The sequence below is a fragment of the Peromyscus californicus genome, unplaced genomic scaffold (genome assembly GCF_007827085.1).
Source record: "Peromyscus californicus insignis strain IS unplaced genomic scaffold, ASM782708v3 Scaffold_15__1_contigs__length_86483966, whole genome shotgun sequence".
In the NCBI taxonomy this organism is placed as follows: Eukaryota; Metazoa; Chordata; class Mammalia; order Rodentia; family Cricetidae; genus Peromyscus; species Peromyscus californicus.
The window spans coordinates 80,387,127-80,413,662 of record NW_026294447.1 but is presented as its reverse complement, the minus strand read 5'-3'; the positions used below and the strand labels follow the sequence as shown (position 1 = coordinate 80,413,662).

The 26,536-nt window shown below is 39.0% G+C and overlaps 1 protein-coding gene across 3 annotated transcripts in view; it reads right to left on the bottom strand.

Moving 5' to 3' along the window:
- Kcnh5 (potassium voltage-gated channel subfamily H member 5) overlaps positions 1 to 26,536 on the bottom strand; it is a 405,914-nt gene that overhangs the window by 366,604 nt on the left and 12,774 nt on the right. For all 3 annotated transcript variants that reach the window (XM_052739582.1, XM_052739583.1, XM_052739581.1), the window contains exons 2-3: positions 16,600 to 16,723; positions 2,701 to 2,807 (exon numbers count right to left, since the gene is read on the bottom strand). In XM_052739582.1, coding sequence (XP_052595542.1) covers positions 2,701 to 2,807; positions 16,600 to 16,723 — 231 coding nt within the window. The remainder of the gene's footprint in view (positions 1 to 2,700; positions 2,808 to 16,599; positions 16,724 to 26,536) is intronic.

Sequence of the window (26,536 nt, the reverse complement as noted above, 5' to 3'; positions counted from 1 at the left end):
TCAACTCCTCCCAGATTCTCTTCCTCTCCATACCCACCCAACTCCACTTCTTCATTTTCATTCTCTCTCTCTCTCTCTCTCTCTCTCTCTCTCTCTCTCTCTCTCTCTCTCTCCAGAAAACAAATAGGCAAATAAACAAACAAATAAAAAAACACCCAAGCCCAGAGTTTTTTAAAAAAGAAAAATAAAACCACAAGAAACACACAAATACATACACACAAATAAACCCATAAAAAACGCAAAGTCAGAAATCATAATACACAAGCAAAAGGCCAGTAAAAATGCCCAAACAAAGTCATATGAGGCAAAAAGTCTACAAAAAAAATACCACTGATTTCGTTTTGTGTTGGCCATCTACTACTAAGCATGGGCCTTGCCCTTAAGTGTGGTTAATACACCCTGTGAGACTCCATCGGAGAAACTGGTTTTTCCTTTGCATGCAGATGTAATTTGGAGATGGCTTCTTGGTTAATGATGATGAAGGGACTCTTCATATCAAGAAGAAAAAGAATTTGAGAAAGCAGCGAAAAGAAATGTAGTTCACATGACCATGCAATGAAACCATGTTAAATAAGGCTTGATGGTTTGAGACATGCACTGAGGCGTGGTGGTAGTAGCGGTTGGTTGGTTGGTTAATTGTTGTTTTAACCTCCCAAACAGGTGCCGTCCGTGAGGTTCTATGTGATGACATGTTTGGCAATTGACTATGTCCAGTTCTAATCCTAGAGAATAGTCACAACAATCAGCAGACTTTACCAGATGTGAATGGCCCATTCAGAGGGTGATGCTTATGCCCATCACTCTTCCACGGGCAACAGTCAGCCTCCAGCTAAAGGTTATATTTGTAAAGACTGACATCAAATAACCACATATCCACCTCAGTGACATTTGTAGAGTAACATTTGTATAGTAACACGAATCCTGTAATACCGTAGTTGTGGACACACATTAGTACAAACCCTATAGAAAACCCACTAGGAAATTAATTTAAAAATTTTAATACAGACTCACCATATGTTATAGCAGTCCCACTGCTGGATATTTACCCAAAAGATTTGAAATCTGCGAGACAAAGGGATATCTGCACTCTCATGTTCACTGGCCTGCCATTCACAATGGCCAATTTTATAATTGACCTAAATGTCCATTAACAGATGAGCTGATTAAAAAAAATGAAATGTGTATACAAAGTGGAATACTGCTGTGCATTTGAAAGAGTTTCTTGGACTGGGGAGATGACTCAGTGGATAGGAATGCTTGCTGAGTAAGCATAAGGGCCTGAGTTTGGATCTCTGAACCCACATAAAAAGCCAAGCAAGACTGTGTGTGCTTCTAACCCTAGCACTGGTAGAAACAGGGGAGAAGGAAGGGGTCAGAGACCAACAGATAGATAGGGCTTGCAGACTGGTTAGTCTATCTGAAAAACAAGAAGTGAGAGGCCTTGTCTCAAGGGGATAGAGCAGAAGATCATAGAAGAAGATACCTAATGTTCTCCTCTGGCCTCCATTTTAAATGTACACATGTACACACATGCATATGCAATACACACGAGAGAGAGACAGACAGACAGACAGACAAACAGTTTATAGTATTTGCAACATTGCAGAAGGAATAAAAGATCATAAGGACTAAGTAAAATAAGCCAGACATGGAAGACCAATAGAAAACATATACTCATTTGAAGTGGAACTTAAGTTAATTAAACACAGATTAGATAGCAGAGGTTCTCAGCTGCAGTGTTGGGACAGGAATGAAGACAAGATGATCTAGCGATACAAAGACTGTGTGACACACGAGAAAAGTGCCTCTGTCTAGTTGTGAGATAGATTGCACAGCATGGTGAATATGGTTAATAATAACAGTGTACTGCAGACACCAAAGTTGCCAAGAGAGTGATTTCCAGTATCCCTACCACAAAAAGTAAATATTTGGAATGTTGAATGCTGTTTGTTGGATATAAGTATTCATATTATATTTCTAAATCATAATGTCACTTTGTATCCAATCAACATGGACAACCATGATGTTGAAAATAAAAATGTGGGGCTGGAGAGGTGGCTCAGTGATTAAGAGCTCCTGTTGCTCTTACAGAGGATCTGCCTTCAGTTCTCAGGATGCACACAGCAACTCACAACCTTCTGCCTCTGCAACATCAGTCCTTGGAGATCCGGCACCTTCTTCTGACCTTGGCTAACACCAAGCACATACATTGTACACATACATACATATAAGCAAAACACTCATACAGATAATATATTTTAATTTAATAAAAATAAAGTAAATTGCCGGGCAGTGATGGCGCATGCCTTTAAACCCAGCACTTGGGAGGCAGAGGCAGGTGAATCTCTGTGAGTTCAAGGCCAGCCTGGTCCACAAAGTGAGTTCCAGGACAGGCTCCAAAAGCTACACAGAGAAACCCTGTCTCAAAAAATAATTAATTAATTAATTAATAAACAAATAAAATTTATTTGTAAAAGTAAAATAATATATACCATATTTGTTTCCATTCTTCGAGAGGATCTTTTCATAGGCAGAAATATTTATGAATTTGTCTATCTAATTTCACCAGTAACTTCTCCCCTTACACCAAGAGCAGTAACAGCACATTGTATCTTCTGTACCTTGTTGCTCAGCTACCATTTCCTAAACTATAACATTCAGAAAGGCCTAGCTCATCTTATTGATAACAGAAATACCTACGGTTTTTTTTGTACAGAAGAACTTCAAAACAGTTTGACTCGTAGTTGTCAAAGGTCTGCCTGACTTTCTCAATGGTCTTCTTGTCAGTCAATTCTCCATACATGAAACTGGAAGACAAAAATCAATTTCATTTTTTGTGTCACTTTCAAGCTACTGCATAAAGTCACATCATTGTCTACAATTAAGTATTTCATTTTACCTAAAATTATGTCCCCGTATACCTAAAATTATGTCCCCGTACAATGAACTAAAATAAGTAAACCATTATTTCAGTAAAATTTTTGTATACATTAAAGGTTTGCAACCTGTGGCAGGATACATATAGGCAGTAAAATGTTAAGCCATGTTTTTTAATCACTGTTGCTAAAACTTCTTGCTGACAGCTTTAGAAGGTATTGCACGTGTCTAGAGAAATGGAGAGGCAGAGGGAGTAGTTCCCACAGTTTCTATATGCACAAATTTTAGTCACCGTGGTTCTAGCAAACACGTTTCACACCAGCACTGCTCAGATCTCAGGGACCATGGTATGCTGACTGTCACTGCATGAAGTACAAACCACTGACAGGTACCCGGCAGCCTCACCCCCTTTATCCATTGTTTTGCTTTCTCTGGTTTCCAATGGTTAAGCATGATCCAAATTACAGATTCTCGAATATACAATTCAAAAGTTTAAAATCATGTGTCGTTGTGAACAACATGATGAAAGCTCTTGCAATCCTGCTCCATGCCCCCGCCCAGGGATGTAAACCCCTACCACCTACTCAGGGTATTCAAAATCTATAGGCATCCATGCACTCTACATGCTCCCCAATTGGTCTCCAACCCATGTTTCAGTTTGCAAATCAGCCACTTTAGTGTGTATATTGGAGTAAAAATTATTTTACTTAATAATATAATGATTTTACTTAATAAATCCAAAATATAATAATAACGACTCTGAAAATTCAGACTTTCTAAAGAGAAGTCATAAAATACTTCTTTAGTCGAAAACTAAAAGAACAAATTTTAAATATGCATTTTTTGACAGTGGCCATGTTCTACCATAATGCATTATTAGAATTGTTTTTGTGGTGATTATTATTATTGCTAATGTCTTATTATTCATAATTTATGAATTGAACATTACAACAAGTATATATGTATAGGAGAAAACAAGCTATGCAGTGTCTGACCCTATCACTACTTCCAGAATCCGCTGGGGAGGTGTCCTGCAACATATCTCCCAAGGATAAAAGGGAATTGTTGTTGATGACAGCTGCCAATCTAGAGCCATAATCAGTCACACCATCCCCCTCAGAGCCTGTTACTGTCACTGACTGCATCTGCTACTTAGTTCCCACAGGTGGCGAAGCATGTACTTGCACCACTCTCTTGTCTCTCGTGACACTCCCAGGCAGCATTTTTAAAAAATGGACCACAGGAAGTAGAGACTAGACAGTAAATACTAAATTCTACCAAAGAAACAAAGGATAATAATTGGGGGGGGGGGGGAGAGTGAAGTTACAGAAGACAGAGGGGGCCATGGGAATGTTGCTGCCAGTTGAGAGATTACACAGATCTTCAGAGGGATTTCCTGACCATCAACGAAACCAAGGAAAATGGTTCCTAAATAAGTGTATCCCACAGAAGAATTCCAAAGCTGGCGTCTGGAGCAGATACATGGTGATATGGCTAGAATATGCAAAGTAAACACAGAATTGTGGAGTGAGCTTCTCCATGCCACAAAAGCTGTCCACTGTGAATGGTAGAAGAAAGTCCATGGCAAGATGACTGACGAGTGGCCACAGAAGAGACCACAAAGGAAGGAAAGGATAAAAGGAGGGAAGAACAGCTACTATTCAGTGTTCACAGGGGAGAGCTAGAATGCAGAATGGATGAACTGGAAATATGGTGGGGCATGAGGGCTGCACACAGTCAAGTAAAGAAGGGAACAAAGCCTTCTATCAACTGCCCATTACCCAGGTCAAGACCAATTTAATACTTGAAAAGTTCTGCCACAATGAAAAAATATGCAGGAGACCCCCAACAGTCCACACTGGCACCCTAAATTTTTGCTGGAGAGCAATCCTGTCACCTCCCTGAGTCCTCAGGGAGGACATGCTACTACCCTGCTCTAGACAGATGAGGAACTCAGGTCATGAAGCACACCCTCTCCTACCTGGGCTGCTGTTGCACATCCCCTCCCTTCCCCCTACCTGACTTCTTGTGCAACTTCCTCTCAGGATGCTAAAGTGGCTCTACCTCCACATTTCTGCTGGAGACTTAACAGATGCACTTTGTACTAGGCAGAAGCCCTGCCCCCTCTGCCATGGGAACCATACCACACATGCCTAGGGACCCTCTAACCTGGCTTCATTGGAATATGGTCCACAGAAATTGACATACAGTTCTCATATTTTGCATGTGTGCTGCATTACACTTGCCTGAGCCCACTAGGTAAGCACTCATCCCTGTGTACCATACCCTCGTAGGCTGCTAGAATAGCCCCACCTGACAACCCTGCAAAGAGCAACAGTCTTTATGATCCTGCTTCCCAGGAACTGCTCTCGCAGCCATTGATTACAGTTGAAGTTATTTGGAGACCATAACTGCAGTGGCCAACTTGAACCAAAACCAATACAGCCTACTAATCAGACAAAGTCAAAAGAAATTCTTCAAATATGAAAGTCACTCAGTAGTGGAGACAACTGATCCATGAGACATGCAAATATCAGCATAAGGAAACATGAAGTCTGAAAAAGCCAGGTAACATGATAGAGCTAAAAGAGTAAAATTACTCTCCAACAAACTCCAGAGATAGGAAAATAGACAAAAACATCTGAGCAAGAATTCAAAAGAACAATTTGAAGGGCATTCAATGACATACAAGAGAATTTAATAATTCTGTGAAACAAGGAAACCAATTAATGAAATGAATAAGAAATTCAACCAAGAGAGAAATCATCAAAAGGAACCAACTATAAACTTTGGGTGTGAAGAATGAAGTGAGTCAAATAAAAGATGTGAACAAGAGCCTCAACGACAAGATAGATCAAGCAGAAAAATGTCTGAACTTAAAGACAGACCTTTTGAAGTACCACAGCTACACTGAAGAAATAAAAGGGAAAAATCATTAGAAAGAACAAAGAAAGTTTCCAAGACTTATGAGACATGTGTAAATGAACAAATGTTCAAAGTCTGACCTTTCCAGGAGGTAAGGAAAGGAGAAAGCACAGAAAACCTATTCACATAACGAATGAGTCCCAGTTCCATTCATTTTCCTGAACATGTCACGATTTCATTTTTCTTTATGGCTGACTAAGATCCCATTGAGTGTAAGTACCCCATTTTCTTTACCCATTCATCTACGATAGACATCGAGGCTAGTTTCATTACTCAGCTACTGTGAATGGTGCAGCAATGACCATGGATGGGCAAGTATCTCTGTGGTGGGGCTCGGAGTCCTCTGGGTGAATAGCCAGGAGTGATGTAGCTCAGGAATATGGTAGTTTTCAGGTTTTGGTAAGCTCCATACTAGGGATGGGGAATGCAGTTCAGTTGGTAGAGTACATCCCTAACATAGACAGAGCCCTGGGTTTGATCTCCAGCACTCCATAAAATAGAACATGGTGGAACATGTCTGGAATTCCAGAACCAGAAGGCAGAAACAGAAGGATCTAAAGATCAAGGTCACCCTTGGTTACATGATGAGTTCAAGGTCATGCTGGGCTACATGAAAACTTATCTGAATGAAGAGAACAGAAAATGAAACTTCCATACTGACAAAGAAAATCTGGTAACTTTCTTAAGCTTAGAGAGACAGGTATAGAGGAGGCCCAGGAAGCCCAAAAGACCCCAAATAGATTGGACTCAACATGTCCTCATCACTGTATTTCATAGGCAAACTTCCAAAAAAATCATTCATTCATTCACACTTAACATCACCCCCATTAAACTCTTGGGAGATTTTTTTCAACAGAAAACTAATGGACTACAAGAGAATATGACACCATATTAAAAGTTATGGAGAGGAAAAAAGATTGTTAATGTAGACTAGTATATTAAGAGATGCTATGGAAGAGCAAAGGAGAGCTACAACAATGTCCCAGACGACAGTCCAAGATAAAAATTAGGGAATCCATCATCCCTAGAACAACCTTAAAAAATATGCTCAAGGGAAGCTACACCTGAGGATGAAAAAACAAAAGAACAATAGATATCCTTGTAATGAGATACAAAAGACTAAAACCTTCTAGAAGAACAGTTACATAAAAGATAAAGAGAATGGAATCTCACCCATACAGAGAGCAACAAAGAGAAAGCCCTGAACTTGACTAGATTGTGGCTATTTACAACCAGAAATGAACAAAATGACACAAATAGTTCTATACATAACACTAATAACCTTGGATGAATATTGGGTGAATGGACTAAAAAGCAAGACCCAGAATGCTGCTTACAAGTGGTACCTAAGTCTTCACCATTGAATATATACAGACACAGAAACTGACAGAGTGGAAAAGTCACTCCCCATCAAGCAAGCAAGGATAGCAAGCAGACTGTAAACCAAAAATGGTAGAAAGACATGGACAGGTGGTAACTATGTGCTAATGAAAGGAATCTACTCAATGGGAGATAAAATGTATATCTAACTAATGCTAGAACACCTCATTTTTAAGGCGAGGTGTAGTAGCACACATGTTTAATCCCAGCACCTAGGAGGCAGAAACAAGCAGATTTCTGTAAGTTCTAAGCCAGCCTGGTCTACATAACAAGTTCCAGGACAGTCAGGGCTGCATAGAGTAATATTATCTCAAAATAAAATAAAATACTCAATGTTACGAGGAAAATATTGTTATATCTAAAGGGAGAAATAGGCTACAGCACAGTGATAGCTGTGGATAGCAACATCCCACTGTCATCGATGGGCAGATCATCCTGGGCCCCTGTAGCTGGAGCTCCCACCAACCCCGCAAGTCTCCCTTTTAACTACGTGGAGTGGCCTTAATAATTTCACCAATAGGCCCCCGTAAAAACTCAACAAAGAAGTATCAGAGATAAACAATGGAATAGAACAAATGAACCCAGCACAAAAAGGCCACAAATGATGATCTCAGAGCATTACCATAGTGAATGGATAGATGTTGAGACTATGTCATACACAATCTGGACAACATTGTCCACTTGCACCCTTCCCAGTCCACAAAGTACGGCATTCTTAGCCAGAGAAATTAGGCCAAAGAAAGAAAACATGATATCCAAATAGAAAGAAATCAGATCATCCTGTTTGTAAGCCATCATTCAAAGACCTCATCAGAAGACTATCAGGACAGGCAGCTAAATCTGGTAGTTTCGGGATACAAAACCAATATAGAAATATCAGTAGCATTTTATACACCATAATGAACTTGCTGAGAAAGGAATCACAAAGCAAGCCCATTTCTAATAGCTACTGAAAATCAAATATCTGAGAGCAAATTAATTCCAGGGAGAAAATGACCTCCACAATGAAAACTGCAAAAGGCTGATAAAGAATTGGAGGGAGACACACACACACACACACACACACACACACACACACACACACACACACACAAAGATCTTACATGTGTGTGGGTTAGAACAATTAATACTGCTAGGATGTCCATGTTACTCAACAAAATATAGACTCTTATTGTGGCTTCTATCGCAATACTACTGTCATTCTTCACAGAAAGAAAAAAAATTCCTCAAATTCATAAGAAAGTACAGAATACTCCAAGGATTAAAAGCATTCCTGAGGATAAAAGAATAAAAAGCTGGAGCCAATTACAATAAGAGATTGCAATACACAGTACAGGACCACAGCAGGCACAATAATACAGGTACTGCGTAAATCCCGACGTGCAGACCCGGGGAGCAGAAAACAGAGACTCAGAAGTAAGCCCACATACCTATAGCTAATGTCTACACCCAGAGAGCTAAAACACACAGATACTCACACACTCACTCATGAACATGCATGCACACACACTCACACAACTCTCACACACATTCATACTCCCTCACTCATGCACACACACACATTTACACACACACACACACACATACTCATACTCCCTCACTCATGCACACACACTCAATCATGCACACTCATATACACATACACACACTCACTCGTGCACATACATACATACATACATACTCACTCACATATGCACATAAACACACACACACACACACACACACATACACACACACACACACACACACACAAATATATTAGCGAGCATACACAGTAAACCATCCAGGGGAAACTGAATATCCATATGCAGAAGAATGAAGCATCATCCCTTTCTTTCAGCCTATGCCCAAATCAACAGAAAATAGGACTAAAGGACTAAGTTTGGAACTGGAAACTATGAAACAGAAGACAGAGAGGAAACACTTGAAGACAGCAATGCAGGCCATGGCCAGGGTGAGAGACTCTGTAAGGCATAGGCTACAAAAGTAAGTCGAAGCTCCTGCCAGCCCACAGCGTGACGAGAGCTGTAGAATCTGAAAGGTTTTCATCTGACGAAGGATTGCTGCATTCAGAATTCATAAAGAAGTTTAAATGCTCAACCAAACATTGAATCCAATTGGAAATGAACAAATGGCCTGAATTAGACATTTTTAAAAAAAATCCACAGCTACATGAAGGGAAAAAAAAGTTCAACCCCACTAGCTGTCAGAAATGCAAATATAACCATAATGAGATAGCCTCTCCAATGACAAAGGCTATTATTATGTATGAATTTATATGCAATATATTTATGTATGATATATAAAACATATTTATATATTATGAAAATACATTTTTATAAATTATTTTATAATATAAATGTGGAATATAATTATAAAATAAATATATACCATTTTTAAAATAATAATACTGTATCATAAATAGCATATACAGTTATATTATACATATATATAAATCTATTTCTGCTCAAGGTTTCCCAGATCATACTGATGAATAGACAATGCTATGTTGTTAAGTGGATAGGGCATGTTTGTTCATTTGCATATTTTACTTGCAAATGCGGACTGTTTTATTGCAATTTCCCAAGCTCTGACTTAGGCTGACCAAAACTTAATTCAGTTATTGAATGGTTAATGGAATTTGAAAGGACTCACATTTGAGAAGTAGCAATTATGCTATATAACTTCTACTCATACAGAATGCTAAGCTGCCTTTTAGGAATTACAACTGACTTCTAGTTTAGTTCATTGGAAGGAAAATGGAATCAGTTTCCCAGCAGCGACCCATCTCTCCTATGGTCCCGAGAACCCATGGCATATCAGAGGACCCCTGCATTTAGAGAGCCAATTGCAAGCTCTATTTAACAAGCAAGTCATCAGACCCCTTCTCTCTGCTCTTAGTTTCTTCATCAGCAAAATGATGACAGTGATACTATAGCTCAAGAGTAAAGATTAAGAGGATAATGTGCATGAAATTATAAATTATAATAGGTCATGTGATGGCTGGAATACTACTGGACTGGTTGGTATGAGTGGAGGTGGAAAAACATGCCCACAGGTCAGCTCTATTTCCTTGCTTACCCACACTCAAGGATACAAAATGGGCCATGTTTGCTAAAAGACAGGTCACTGTAGCTTACAGGAAGACACCCAGTATTCTGTGACTTCCTCTCATGTGAACCGTGAGGTTGTAGCAAACCTCCTGTCTAGCCTGATCCTGTATAAGGGCCACGTGCTTGCAGTACAAAAGCCTTGGTGATAAGATTTGAACTCTGGAGTGAGGAGGGACATTCTCTTCAGGACTAGACCAGCCTCTATAGGAGTTGACTCAGCATTTGCTTTTCTTCCATTTACATCTGTCCAAGGACATCTTCGGGAAATGTGGTTTTGGCCCATAGCAGGGTTTCCTTATTCTTGCATTCTGTATTCTCTCATCGAAATCTCATAAACAGTCCCCATTATATTTAACAGCCAAGACAGTTGTAAGGTTGATAGACTTCCAAAAGAGAAAGAATCTTGTAACTCTAAAAATAAATAATAAATAACCTTAACCATGAGCCCTATCAACCCATCTTACTTTTCCATTGGCCAGCAACATTCCTAGAGTGAAGCACCACAGGTATATAGTCACCACTCTTAAAGGGCAATATAGCATCAGGCTATAATTCACACACTTGCAAATGCTTCATCAAAGAACTAACACAGAGTGAGTTATGCTGTTGCTAAGCGTGGGGTTCAGCTTGGGAACAGGGGCAACAGCAGAGTCATTAGAAAGGTGGGGGATGGGAGTGTAAACTGAGATATGTAATCAAAGAGAAAAAGAGCCCTGAGAGAGAGCTAAGGACAAAAGCTGAAAACTCAGACAAGACCATCACCTTTGGCATCTAAGAGAAGTAATTTAAAAATAATTCAAAGATGTGGATTCTAACCAAAAAAAGTTTTACAACCCATTTCCTTATATGATCTTAAAAGGATGTAGATGGAGCCACAATGGTGGGTCCATGGCATGTAAGTAAAGGAAATCAGAATGGTACCAGGTACCTCTAACCTTGGGAGTTTGATTTCACTGAGGCATCTCTTCCCTCCCACAGCTTTCCTCAGTGGCCCTGTGAGGATCAGAGTGCTCGGCCAAATGGAACCCACTGACGCCCATTGTAGTGTTTGATGCACTCTTGTGGGCTGCTGAGGTAATCTTGTGTCTATAAAACTGCCTGTGGAATCTCCTAGTGTACCTCTTAGCATCCCTGCCAGCTGTCTAATTTGATGACTTGGGTAAAGGATTGGGAATGGCTTTCCGGTGGTGGAGAGAGACAGATGCATCTGTCTGTCTGTCCTCAAGCTCTCCTACCCAGCCTACATAATTGCTCTTCTAACCCCCTGTCCCAGAAACAAAAGCAAAACAGATTTCTCTAAAGTTTCAGGTTAATGAAAAATAGTAGTAGTTCCCACCTAACCCTTGATAACAGGTTTCAAATGCCAGAACTCCTTCCCTTAAAACCTATATATAGTCCTTTAAACATCCAATACTTTCTGTGTCCTCCAACACACGGCAAATAATCCAAGGCTTAGAAATTCAATTAGTAGATTATGAAAACAAAATAGAGTGGAAAATCCTGGGAATCCTAACATGTCATAGAATACCTTCTTATTTTCCTTTAGCAAAAACAAAAGTGAGACAGTACTGTGTGTGTGTGTGTGTGTGTGTGTGTGTGTGTGTGTGTGTGTGTGTGATTTAACTATAAAACTTTAGGTACTATTATGACACAGCAAGGAAGTAGAAAAACAGAAGCTTTAGCCATAATTAGGGACCACTGTGGTGATATTTTATTTGTTCTCTAACAAATAAAGCTTGCCTGGAGATCAGAGGAAAAAGCCAGCCACTATACTAAATATAGAGGTCAGGCAGTGGTAGCACACACCTTTAATCCTAGCATTCAGGAGACAGAGATTCATCTGATCTCTGTGAGTTCAAGGCCACACTGGGAACAGAGCCAGGTGTGGTGGCACATGCCTTTAATCCCAGCACTAATTAACCATAGAGGTCTGGAGGTCTATACAGACAGAGACAGAAAGTGATAGAGCTGGGCGGAAAGAGGAAGTGATGTAGCTGGGCAGAGAGAGGAAGTGAGGTGGCAGGCCACAGAAAGGCATATAGATATAGAGTATACAGGAAGTAGCTCTCTTGGGCTGCGGATTTCCTAGTGGTAAGAATTTGTGGCTGGAATTATGGTCTATTCCTCTGATTTCTCACCTCAATATCTGGCTCCAGGTTTCTGATTAATAAGACCATTTAGCAATTGGTGTTACAGACCATGACACTAGAAGGGCTCTCTGGACAGCCATGTGAGGGAACCTTCATAGAATTTGTGTATTACTGCCTAAGTCCGTACACTCTCTGGCTCAGAGACAGTAGTTCTCAGACAAGGCTGGGATGTATATAAGGTTGATCATCTCCAACTTATTTGAGATGTAAAGTGTGAGATGTTGGATGTCATAGAGGGAATGGATAAATAAAAGGAAGGCTGTGACAGTCCAGCATTCAACTACAGTCGATCACAATGAAGTGGCATGTGGTGTAAGGGCTTAAAGAAGTCTCAAAACCATAATGGTGGATGAAAGCTTTCAAATCATGAACAGTGCTTCATAGTGCAATCCTGTGGGTCTTAAAAATGAACTTTATTGTGTGAGGTGATTGATCACACTCCAGTGGAGTTCAGTGATTCCAAATCACTGACTATAACATAGTGACCTTTAACCCTAACCTAATGTTTCTAAACCTGGGTATAATTTTATTCTTCCCTTCCTCTGTCTCCTTGCATTTTATGTCCATAGTATTTTATAAAATTACTCAGGAAAAAGAGAGAGAAAGCTGCATGTTACAAAAAAAAAATTGAACTCACAGCACAGATCCAGTATAATAAATATGTTTCTTTGTTTGTTTGTTTGTCTGTCTGTCTTGTTTTGTTGTCTGTCCTGGAATTTGTTATTTGCTTTATCCACAGTCGTGCTTTCAACATATGTGGTTTAGGAAGTTAGGGCTTTGCCATAATATTTTTAAACCAATTTCCTACAACTAGATGTTTTTTATTATTTCTAGGTCTTCACGCTCCTAAATAATGGTGCAGTCAACACAAAATGGGTAAAATTTATTTTTTTAAGGAAGAATGAGAAAGTTTAAAATGGAGATGCATTTACACAAATCCGGCTTCCAAGCAAAGCTGTCAGGATTGGGGTACTGTCTGCTCATTCATCAGCCACTTTTATTCAGAACGTGACCATTTTGAAAGCATGTCTCCGAGAGGTGGAGGAGACATGAGGGAGGACATGCTCACTTTGTTTCACAGTGAGAAAGTCCAACCAATCCAAAATTTCCTAGACTGCTTTAACACGAGCTGAAATGCCATAAATAAATCATCCTTTGGGGAAGCATGGGAGACCTAGGTTACAGTTTACTGCAAAAAGAAAACAATATAATTTAATAAAGAGAGGTAACAAAGCACTCTTAGGTTCTGAAAACAGTGGGTTCAAAGGTGAGCATGAACTGGTGAGACAGTTCAGTAGGTAAGGTCACATGGTGCTAAGCCTGACCATCTGAGTTCAATTCCTGGGGCTCACATAGCGGAGGGAGAAAGACAGCTTCCACAAGGTGTCCTCTGACCTCCATACTCACACCATGACACATGTCACATATACAGAACAGATATAGAAGATAGATAGATAGATAGATAGATAGATAGATAGATAGATAGATAGATAGATGGATGGATAGATAGATGGATAGATAGATAGATGATGTAAAACATAGTAAAATTATAAAGTAAGCATGATAAGTACCTGTTTTCAAGGTACTTCTGGTACTGGTGACATGACAGAAAAAGTAACTCTTTTAAAACAAACAAAAAATATTAGTATGATGCACAAGCATATTTTGTGTATCTGCCTGTAGGAAGGAAAAAACCCTACATTTACCAAATAAAACATTATGAGACAGGACAAACACACAGGACACAAGAAGGAAGGTGAACTTTAAGAGATATCCAAATAGCATCAAGCAATGGTGGCACAAACCTTCAATGCCAGCACTCGAGAGGCAGAGGCAGGTGAATCTCTGAGTTCAAGGCCAGCCTGGTCTACAGAGTGAGTTCCAGCACAGCCAAGGCTACACAGAGAAACCCTGTCTTGAAAAACTGAAGGGAGAGAGAGAGGAGGGGTGTGGGAGAGAGACCCAAAAAGCAATAGTCATACTTCGCAAGAACAACTAAAGCACTAGGAATAAAACCCCCAATGAGAGCTGGTAAGATGGTTTAATGGGTAAGAGCACTGAGGACCTCAGTTCAAATCCCCAACTCCCATGTAAATGCTGGGCACAGTTGCCCACTTCTGTAACCCCAGGTTTGGAGGACAGAGACAAGTAGATCTCAGGAACTCACTGGCCAGGTAGTCTAACTTAAAGAGTAAGCTCCTAGTTCAGTTAGTTCAGTGAAAGACCTTGTCACACAAACAAACAAATAAACAAACAAACAAATACTTAAAGTGAAGAGCAATAGAGAAAGATGCAGGATGTTCTCCCCTGGCCTCCACATGCATACGCATAGCCACTCACATCTACACACACTTGTACATTTCATACACGCATGCACACACACACACACACACACACACACACACACAAACACACTTTCATACACACACATACACACTTTACACATATATACATACACACACACATAAATATGGAGAGTTAATTTAAGACCAACCTGATGTTGCAAACACAAAGATGCATATAATGAACTATCTGGAGTCAAAGAAAAGACAAGCACATCTTACTTGGAGAATCATCTATCTTGTTAAGTGGAAAATGGCACCTGACACAAAACTGAGATCCCAATCATCCAAGAAGAGATAGGGTGCACGTGTGTTCTATTGGGCTCTTTATAGCACTTGTTCCACAGGGTAAGGTTGACCAGAAAGCTTTCCCTGTTCCTAACTTATACTCTCCTGGAAACACAGGGAAACAATGACACACAACACCTTGTGTGTCACCTCCCACAACACTGAACACACCCTTAGTATTGTGTGGTTTCTCTAGCACAAAGATTAAGTTTCTATCCCATGTTCAGAAGACCAGAACTACCAAAGGTGTGGTCCAACGCAGGCCAAGGTTTTCATTATTCTCATTTATTCTTTTGCTTCATTCTTTGGAATGCAGACAAAAAATGTAGGAATAACCTCAATAGAGAAAAAAAAAGAGAGTGTCTGGTGATGGAGAGGGGGAGGAAAAGGAAGTGCGAACAGATTGTTTCTCAAGCCTTGATAAACATCAAAATTATCTAATCTTCTGATTGTACATGCCAACTACTGGCCCTGAACACCCGATTTGGCTAACTCTGGTTCAATATATTTAAGAGGTGTTAGAATCTGCTTTGCAAAAATTATTTAAGTTTTTCTGTGTGTCGTTTCAGATCTAGACTCTATGAAGATGCAGATAATTCACATTCATATAAACCATTTGTACACACACACACACACACACACACACACACACACACACACACAGAGTATCTCAGCATAAATGGGTAGGGAACAAAAACCAACTGTGATCAAGTCCCTTAACACAGCACCACGTATATTTTCTCAGAACTTGAACTAAAAAGAAAAGTCCAGATCCTTTTCAGTTCCAAAATAATTTAACTCCAACACTTAGTTAAGCTAGAAATTTAAAGAAAAACTAAACCACTGTGTGTGTTATGGGGGGAATGTCCCATCTGTCCTTACTGAAATATGGTGGCAAAGTTTTAGATTCTAAATTAGTTCCTTATATATAGGATGGTTTGTTTCTTTGCTTATTGTCTGATCCCCTTTTATCATAATTTTCTTTCAACTTGCAGACATGACCTATTTTTAAAGTTGTCATAAGTAATACAAATGTCGGATTCTGTTTTATATAAAACAAACCAAACAGCTAGGGTGACTCTATCAACACTATAGAGGCACAGGATTGGCTCGGTGTAAAAGCTTCACTCTCATGCCTTTACATTCTTGTGAGCCATGTTCCGTTTGGCTGGGTCATATTTTCTATTTTGTTAGGGATGATTTTAGTTGCTCCTGAGGTGTTGATATCACTGATGGCTCCCTGGTAATGACTATTCCTGTGATCATCCAGTACCTATGCTACCCCCTAGCTCATTATAGGTGACCAAACAAATTTTAACAAGTGAATTAATTCACACATGAGCAAAATTCTTACTTTGCAAAAACTATCAGAAACAGCTCTTAAAATAAATATTTGTTGTTCACAATTAAGTCTTTTTTTTTTACTTTTCTAACGTAATTTTCATCCAGTCATGAGTATAGGTAAACAATCTCAGAATTTTATTCATATTTGGAAAAGATTCCAAAGTTATTCAATCCACCTACCTGCAAGTGCTGCTTTTCTGCATGACGTCAGCTCGATGATACCCAGAGAGTTTACAAAAACCGTCATTACTGTAAACTACAGGCCAGTCCACAATTTGGGCATTTCCCAGTAAGAAACTTGATTCTGAGGAAGAAAGAGAGAATCACTTAGCTTTATTGAACAATTTTTGTCTTTCAAGTGATCAAAAGGCAATTTTAAAAGATGGACAAATGCAATGACTGTATGCTGTAAGACAAATAATACAACTTGTGCCATAATCAACTAAGCATGATGACTGATGACATCTGCAATAACTACAAGCTTCATATAACAAACCAAAATTCCCACTGAAAACGATGCATGGCACCTCTTTGTAATTGACTAAAATTACAATGCTAATGCTAAATTCACTGGTGAGAATATGGGGCCCCTGGCCCTAGATATTAACATAGAATGTTAAGAAAACACAATATGTTATGATCACTTTGCAGCATAGAGTGCTGCACTCAAGGATCTTATGAAAGAAGAATATGCTTAATAGTAAGTAGCAATAGTGACTAAACATGCGCTAATTTATTAAGGTGAGCTGGAGTCACTTTTCCACAAATTCAGAATAATGATGTTGTAACACAGGCAAGATGGCTACATCCCTCCAAAGAACACTATTAATGCAAATATGACTTGATGGGACAGATTCTTTGTTCATTATATTACTAGATCTTGAAAAATCTAATCTAAAATAGCATTAAAGAGTCTTCTTTGAAAATGAGATCATTCAACTCTATCACATCTTCATGTGACACAGCACCTAAAAAATACATGTATTCTATAAAAAAGACATTGCTGCTCTATTTTACACAGAAAAATAGGTTTATTTTAGGCATACAATTAATTCAAAATAGTATATTTGAAAAATCCAACAGTTTCAGGCTGCAACTTTAGCAATGCTAATGGTCTCATGATAATAAAATGAAAAAGAATAATAATACTAACACGAATTATATATATATATGTATATATATATATATAAAACAAATAATACTAACATAAATTAAAACTATTTTAAATAAATATCTTAAAAGAAGCAAAAGGAATATTCTACTTTAAACCTACTATAAAATAATCTCCTTTGGGCTCATCTTTGGGTAGAATCTAAAAAATAGAAATTAAATTATGGGTAGCAGGTTTGAAATCCTGACTCAGAATCGGTTCTCCTAAAAACAACAATGCAATTCAACATTTACTGAATGATATTTGCTATGTGAAAGATGGGGCTCGGAATCAGATATTGGAATGAAGTAAAGGTTAAAAGAACATACTCTATGTTCTTCTTATCAAGTTTACTTATTAAGAACATAAATAAGTAGCAATCAAAACGACCTAACAGAATAGATACTAAATCAAGCACAGGAAGATATATGAGAAATGTCTTTTGAAGGCAATAGTGAAAAAGACAAATCCTTTAGAAAACAGAGGTGCTTTCTTGACTGTCCACCCTGAGAAGATTCCTAGTAGGGACAGTTGATGAGGTGGTGGACCTTGAACAGAAAGTCACATAAAGCTAAGGAGTCAAAGGTCATAGATCTCATAAAAAAAAAAAAAAAAAAAGTGAAAGTTACAAAACTTCCAGAAGAAAACACAGGTGGGAATTCAGCAGTCTTGAGGAAGACAAAAGTTGATCATGCAAAACTCACAGCAATCACCACAAAAGAAAGTGTAGATAAACTGGGCGCGATCAAGATGAAAATCAGCTCCTCATCGAAGGACACTGTTGAGATAATAGAATGGAAACCGACCGCCTGGGAGAAAATATTCATAAAACAGATACCTAAAGTCCAATCCAGAATATATGGGGAATTCCCACAGAAGGTCAAGCAACCCAACTAAGAAAGCTGGGGAGATTATTTGAACAGACATCTCAAGGTGTGCCATAGCCAATAGCACATGTTCCCACTCCCAAGACATGAGAAAAGTACAAATTAAGAGCATAGAGATAGCCCACCAGAGCAGCTACAATGCTAATGCTAAATTCACTGGTGAGAATATGGGGCCCCTGGACCTAGATATTAACATAGAATGTTAAGAAAACACAATATGTTATGATCGCTTTGCAGCACAGCTTCTTGTAAAGTTAAATATTCATCTGTGACCCAGGAGGTCCACCCTACTTGTTTACTGAAGTGAAATAAAAACATACATGAACCAAAAAAGGCCATAAAAATTTTCACATCAGATTCACTCATTGTAGTCAAACAATGGAAAACAAAAATGGAAACAACGTAAATCAAGAGAATGGATTTGTAAATGGTGTCAAATTCCTACCAGGAACACCACTTTACTCAAAAATGGAACAAACTTCTGATACATGTCACAATGGGGGTTAACCTAAAAAAGATTATGGGGCAGAAGAAAGTCATCCATGTGAAATCTAAATACAGACAAAGCTGCAGTGGTGGTAGGGAGCCACACAACGGTTTCCCCCTCATGATGGTGGTGATGAATGCTTCAGGTGATGATTGTGCTCATCATCCAGGACAATGATTTCTGAAGGGCATGAGGGGATGACAGGAAAGAGAGAAGCAAAACTACCTGGGAGATGTAAGTGCTCACTATCATGAGGTGAGATGCACGTTTATACATTTGTCCAAACTCATCATCCTATACGGTTACACATTTAACTACACGTAAGTTTAGAAAACACAGGAGGATAATAGATACTCCTTTCCCTTTGGTTCATGTTTAAAAAAAAAACAACACTGACATTTGAGTTAAGCCTTCGTTATGAGAACAGTTAACAGTATCCCTCTGGAGAACCTAGCTAGCATGATGAGGAAGATTAGCTGATTTCTGCAAAGAGGAGTCAGAAAGCATAATTCATCTTTAAGTGCACAGTGTTTCATTTCTAGATGGCGTAGATTATAATCATCAAAAGTGATTTTCTTTCTTCTCTTAGCCCAGGTTAACTTACCCTCTCTAATCCATAAGATATACACTTAATGACCAGAGTCATGGTGGGCCGTTTGGCTGCAGAGCTATATCCTGCCTTAATTCATCCTGTTTTTCAGTCTCACATTCAAACCAATGTCAATTTGTCTTCTTGAAACCCATCCCTCTTCATCCAGATCAGATTTCAAATCCATCCCCACACTTAAAAGCACCCCTCCTTTTAATATAAATATATTATTTCTTACTCCTGTAGTCTACACTGTCGGGCTTAGGTCACTTTCTTAATCAGTTCTGAAATATGCTCATTGGTGATGTTAACTCTTTACTCAGAATACTTTTCCTGTATCCGTTTGCCTATCTAACACTTAGGGATCGCCTCAGCTCTGCTTTCTCTGTAGCACATTCACTGAGGACTACTCACACACATCCTCTTCTTGCACACATTAAACAAGTGGCCAAACAAAATGTAATATATATAATAAAATATAATAAATATAAATAAAATGAAATCTATATAATGGGATAATGTACATTCTTTTTTAAAAATGGAACTCTGTCATTACATTAAGTAAAATAAGCCAGACAAATACAAACATTGGATGTATCCACTTACACATAAAGTATAAAATTTAAACACACAGAACAGAGAGTGGGGGGAAATGGTGCTAAATTACCAGGGACTGAAGGGTTGAGAAACTGGACGGATGAAGTCAAAGGGCACACAATTGTAGTTAGCAATTGTAAGTTTGAGAGAACTACAGTTTCCATGGCAACTAGAGCTACAGCAATATATTGTATATTTGAAAGTCATCAAGGGAGTGGATTTTAGTCTCAATAACAAAAGAGATATGTGATGGAGTACATATAATAAGTAGCTTGATTTAGCTTTTCTACAATACACTTATATACTAAAACATCATATTATTTACCATAAACATATACAAAAATGTACACTTTCACTTGACAATTTAAAAACAATTTTTCAAAATTTTGCAATATAATGTTACTTATTGATTGAAAGGATTCCCAATGTCCTGGAAACAAGGGTCCCAGATGCTTTCAAAAAGAGAGGAAGGTTAAAATCCTAAGATGCTTGCTAAAATGGGCCTTTTCTCCCCTTCCAGAAACTGCTTAAAAACCCATAGTTTTCAAGCTTTTCATAAACTAGAGTTTATTTTAAGAAATGCACACAAAGTGTGCATCCACACAAAGGCACAGCCCCAAAAGTTTCTTAACCAACATTTGCTACATGTTCTGTATTATTTTATAATCTATTTCAATTTTGAAGTGTGTTAAAATTCACCGAATCAATTCTACTCCACTTCGGCTGCATCTCACAGATTTGAAAACATGCCTTAAGCTACCCTCCAAAGGCTTTGCAGACCTCCCTACAAATAAACACTTGTGCTTTCAAAGCATCTGTTAGGTTTAGAACCAGAGCTCTGCTTGTTCCTTGTTGACTCTGCCATTTATAATTTCTTCCTGCTGCCACTCAACCGTTTCCCACAGCTCTGCAATAGGAACGTCTAAAAAGACTGCCGCTCAGCAGGTCCAGCCATCACTACCCACTAGTGGGTGATGCATTTCATTTATTTACCAGTATCTCCGTGTGATAACAAAATGATTAACAAAAGCAGCCATGACAGGAGCCCCACTCTGTGATGCATTGTTCCGATGGTGCATCCCTTCTCTTTAATCCAGGAAATATCTCCATTCCCATCTTTCTGATCATTCATCAGCAACAAGTCAGAGGATCAGAGAACCCAGGTGCCTGGGTCAAAAGCAGAGCACCTGTTCCCCCAGTTCTAACTCTAGACAGAGGTTTGTGCATAGTCAAACTCTTCCTAGGGGAAACTGTAGGTGGAAAGTAGATCAATTACAGATGAAAGAAAGATTGAAAGCAGCCTCTTCAGGGAGAGATTACTCCTCTTATTGGTTTGGAGAAAGAGCTGTTTGTGGAAAAGAAAATAGAAGTTTGAACCAAACGTGGGCAGTGGATGTTTTGTATTGTTTCAAACCCATTGTTAAAATATCCACTTGAGTTCCATCAATACAATTGAATATGTTAAGATATATCACAGGTACACACTACTGTTTGCTCACACCATCAATCAGAACTAATAACTCAAAAATAATTTTAAGGCCATCATAAGGTTTTACAATAGTCTAGGAGATATGTCATCTGTTTATCTTTATGCTTCAAATTTGAGACAAGACATTTAGACTATGACAGTAATCAGATTATGTCATTTCCCATCTCTTCCTACTGGGTCTTAACAATATGCTCTGGCCTTATGAAGGACAGTTGTAAAGACTCTTGCTATCATCTCTAGATATTCTATAAAACCACAACTGGACATATTTTCCATATTGCTCATATAAGAAGTCATCACCTGGTAAACATCCACAACAATCCAAGTCCAACTGATCATCCAGTCACAGTCTACTCTCCACATTCAGATCGATTCTGAACATTACCAAGAAAGTAATATGAAAAACCTGGGGATTTCAATTAAATTATCAGTTTCTACATACACAAATGAACAACAGTTACAAGCACATCTCTGGGTAATTATGGAGACTAATAATGAGTAATATAAGCAAAATCTTTATAAACTATTAGAGCAAAAAATCTTCATAAAATATTCCAGCATACTAATCAGCAAGATTTTTTTTCACAACTGTGCCATAACTGTGAAACAGCTAGCAGTGTGTTTAGGGAGTGTGTGAGCACCCACATGTGCAAACACAGAACCAAAAAAAAAAAACCGCTTCCTCATGTGGGACCTACAAACTGAAACCTGCAGTTATATCAGGGAAAGAAAAATCACAAAATGAAACACCAAACAGTAAGAAATAGGTACAGCTGAGTTAGACAGAAGTTGTTGAGTTCATTTTACAAATTTGCATATGTATTAGGCAAAACAATATGTGTATACACAATGTTCATATTATTATCTCCCTGAAGTTATACATTTCTTGTTTCAACAAATGAGAAATCTGATATTATTAATAAATATTAAGAACAAGAGAGCAAATTTAATTAAAATTACTTCCCAGAAAATTTTAATTTCTTTCAGCTTTATAGCAGGATAGACAAAAGAAATTTGATTACAAAGGAATAACTCACTGCAAAGGAGACAAGTTAGAATCTAGAAGGTGGGATAATCCCAGAGTGTCAGTAGCATGATGTGGTTAAGGATATTCCCAGAATTCTAAGAGACTATCATTGTTATCATCACTCGGTCTTGACAAGGATTTTAGCTCAAGTGTGTCCTCACTTTCACAGCACAGAAAACCATGGATTCTGGAATATTGAACTTTCCTTGGTATCCAGGCTATTCAAACCCTTAAAGATGTTTACAAACATTTCACTTCCAGAAGGCTCAAACACAAAAATATGGTCCCTACGAGGTACCTAAGAGTCAGACACGATTCCCCACCAAGGGCTGGGATTTCAGAAGCTACTATTCTGCACCTCAGCAGATGTTTGGATAGATTTCTACAAAGGATTAGGGCTTGAAAATGCAACCTGGCTTCCTCTGAAGATAGATGTGAAATAAAAAGATCAAGTTTCCCTCAAGTATTAGAAGCTTATAACCCAAATCATAGGCCCTTGATTCAAAACATGTTTAAGGGTCATTAGAAACTTTAAAAACTATTTTAATGTGATACATACATACAACGGAGTGAGAAGGAGAGAGAGAATGCTTCCATGGTTCCCAGAAGCTGAAAAATGAGAGTGGTGGGCAAAAGAACACAGAAGGTAGGCATGGACACTATAAGTTCTGGTGCTTTATTGCAATATGAGAAAACAACACACTTCTGTTTATAAATCAGTAAAGAGAATAATTTTGATGTTCTTATCCCAAAGAGAAGACAAATATTTGAGGTGATGGAGTCATTAGACTGATTTGGTCATCCTACAATGCATACATGCATCATGACATCATACTGACCACATAAACACATACATATAATTCATCAATTAAAAGCAAGTATGAAAAATTATAAATGTCTCTGTAGGGATTTCTTGATTCCACTTTGATTCAAGGAGCTTGAAGTTTGGAACATGAGGGAGGGTTGTTAATCCCAGATCTCACACTCTGGAGCTTCTGGTTTAGTTCATCTAGAAAGGAACTCCCAAGCATTGGTATTTATTTTTAAATCTTCCCAAGGGGTTCTAATGTGCAGGGATGGAGCCACACTCATCTAGTGTAGTAATTCCTGAATTCTGGCAGCTGCAATAGGATCTTGTTTTGTCCCAAATGTCAAAAGTAGAGATTGCTAGAGTGTAATGTAGATGCTCTGAACTGACTCCCTCAGGATAGAATCCAAAAATACAGGCCAAGAGATAAGTCTCCTGCTCAACAAAGTCTGGGACACTTTAATCTGGTCCCTCACCTCTCAAAAGCCTGCACCAGAATCACCTGGTAGTTAGCAGCAACATGGCCTCTGGGAACCACCCTAAACCTTTGTGGGATGACTCATCCCTAACAGGCTTGAGCGTCAGCCTCCCCAAACCAGTAAAACAGATACTTTCTGAGAGCCAACCTGAGTCTGCCTAAGGGCCTAAGCAACAGCAGCTGAGACATGATCTGGAGATGACCTGGACCAATGAGAGGCAATTATGTCACACCAGTAGATGCATATTCATCAGACTTTCCCCAGGGTGGGGTAGAGGGTATATAAGGCTTACCTCTTCCTGAATAAACTGAGTTTCTTCTTTCGACATTCTCCCAGAGTCTGTGTCATTGACTCTGCACCTATTTGGCCCCCTCCCCCAAAGGGAACAACAGCACAGGACCCTGCCACAAACCTTCTGAGTCAAAACCTGTGGTTTGAAGATCCTAGGATAATTCCCAAGAGTAAGATTGGGCCTGTCTTGTGTATTTTATCCTTCCTTTCCTACAAATGGAAAGGCAGAACAGGAAAGTTAAAGGATTCTGTTGGTGAACACAGGAAAAGACAGAAGCAGATGTCACTGTCCCTGGCTCTGTTCTGTATTTCTGAAAAGGGATCTGAGCTTGCTTTGCTTGGTTTCATTTTAGTATAAAGAAGCACTTCTTCACAGAATGACTTCTTCAGGTGACAGGAAAATAACCACATTTGAGTTAACACTACCACATATTAATCCCATTTGTAAAGGAGATCAGGAATCCATGCTGACAGAAAATTCTAGAAGAGGAAAGATCATAAGCAGTCAATGAAATGCCATAAAGTCATGTGACATGGACAATTCCTTTCCTTTGTACAGAAGTTCTGAAGGAGAGGGAAATGGCTTTCCTCTGGGCTGCTCCAACAAGATTTGACTTTTTATAATGTTATTTTTTTATGAAAACTATATCCTTTTTAGATTGAGAAACTTCAGGACACTAACAATGGGAACAGGACATAGAAATACATGGAAAGAAGTAGATGGAAGAGAACAAACTTGGCATAAGATAAAATGAACAAATGCAGCTGTCTAAGGTACGACATAAAGATTATAGTTATTAATATTGTACAGATATCTAAAATTGCCAACACAGATTTTAGTTCTTATCATAAAGGAAAAAGATTATCACTATGGGATACAATGGACAGACTAATTTTCCTGACTTTCCTGATGCTCTCCGTGTGTGTGTGTGTGTGTGTGTGTGTGTGTGTGTGTGTGTGTGTGTGTGTCAAAGCCTTACAGTATAGCTGAGCAGATGGCTCAGTGGATAAAGTATCTGCTGTGCAAATGTGAGAACCTGAGTTCAGATCTCCAGAACCCACATAAAGCCAGATGCTGGAGCACACATCTGTAATCCCAGCAGTGTTTTAGTGAGGTGGTAGGAGAAAACAAGAGAATTCCCAGAGGCTTATGGGCCAGCTAGCCCCCTGCACTTAACAGCAAACATGAAACTCTTTATCAAGATGAGGTGGAAGGTGATAAATGACCCTGAGATGATCTTTTGGCACACACACACACACACACACACGCACACGCACACGCACACGCACACGCACACGCACACACACACGCATGCATTCACATACACACACACACTACACATATGCACATGCACACACATATACACACACTTTTTCTAAATCTTGCACACCTTAAATATATACAACAATTTTTAAAGAAACACAGTAGAAAATAATGATGATAAAAATGCTTTTTGGGGGGTTAAAGTACTATTCTTTCTCACTCTCAAGTTTTTTATGCAAATTATCTTTGAGAGAAGTATTTCAGAGTACTAGCAAGAATTGTTAGATATTTTAAGAAGTGGCAAGACAACCAAGTGAAGTCTAGAATATTGAGGGAGAAAGAAGACGTGGAGGTGGGAAAGGACTTTACTTTCACTATTCTGCAGTTTTCCCAAGGTCTACAGCAGTCAGTGAGGAAAGCCAACCTGGTATCTCTCTAAATATATTCATCTAGTCCTAACTGAAGAGGCATACCTATCCAGAAACTGCAGTAATTCTAAAATGAGACAGGGAGGGGGCTCAGCCAGTAAAGTACTTGCAGTACAAGAATAAACACCTGAGTTAGATCCAACATTAAAATGTCAGGGGCAGTAGCACACACTTTTAATCCCAAATCAGAGCAAGGACCAGGGTTGAGAGGGAGAATAGCAGGGGTAGGGAGGTGGGACATATGGGGTAGGAGGTTGTAAGTGGGAAGGTGAAGGATGAAACTTCCCGTTTCCCCATCTCAAAGAAAAATTCCCAACTTCCCTCTCTACACAGACACTGAAGCGAATGCCTAGAAGTCATCCTCCACACCTGCTCACTCAGGACACTAACTTATTGCTAAATCCTAATGGTTCTACAGTGATACATATTGGATACATCCCTTTCCAGACATCTCCACTGCTACCCTCCCAGGCCAAACAACCATCCCCTCTCGCTTGGACCATTGCAGAGATCATCGAGTTGGCTCCAACATCCACACCTTCTCCCTTCAACCCTCAAAAATCACGTGGTGTTCAGGAGATCTGTCCAGGGCTCTTTGGATGGGCCCCCAGTTGCTCTTCC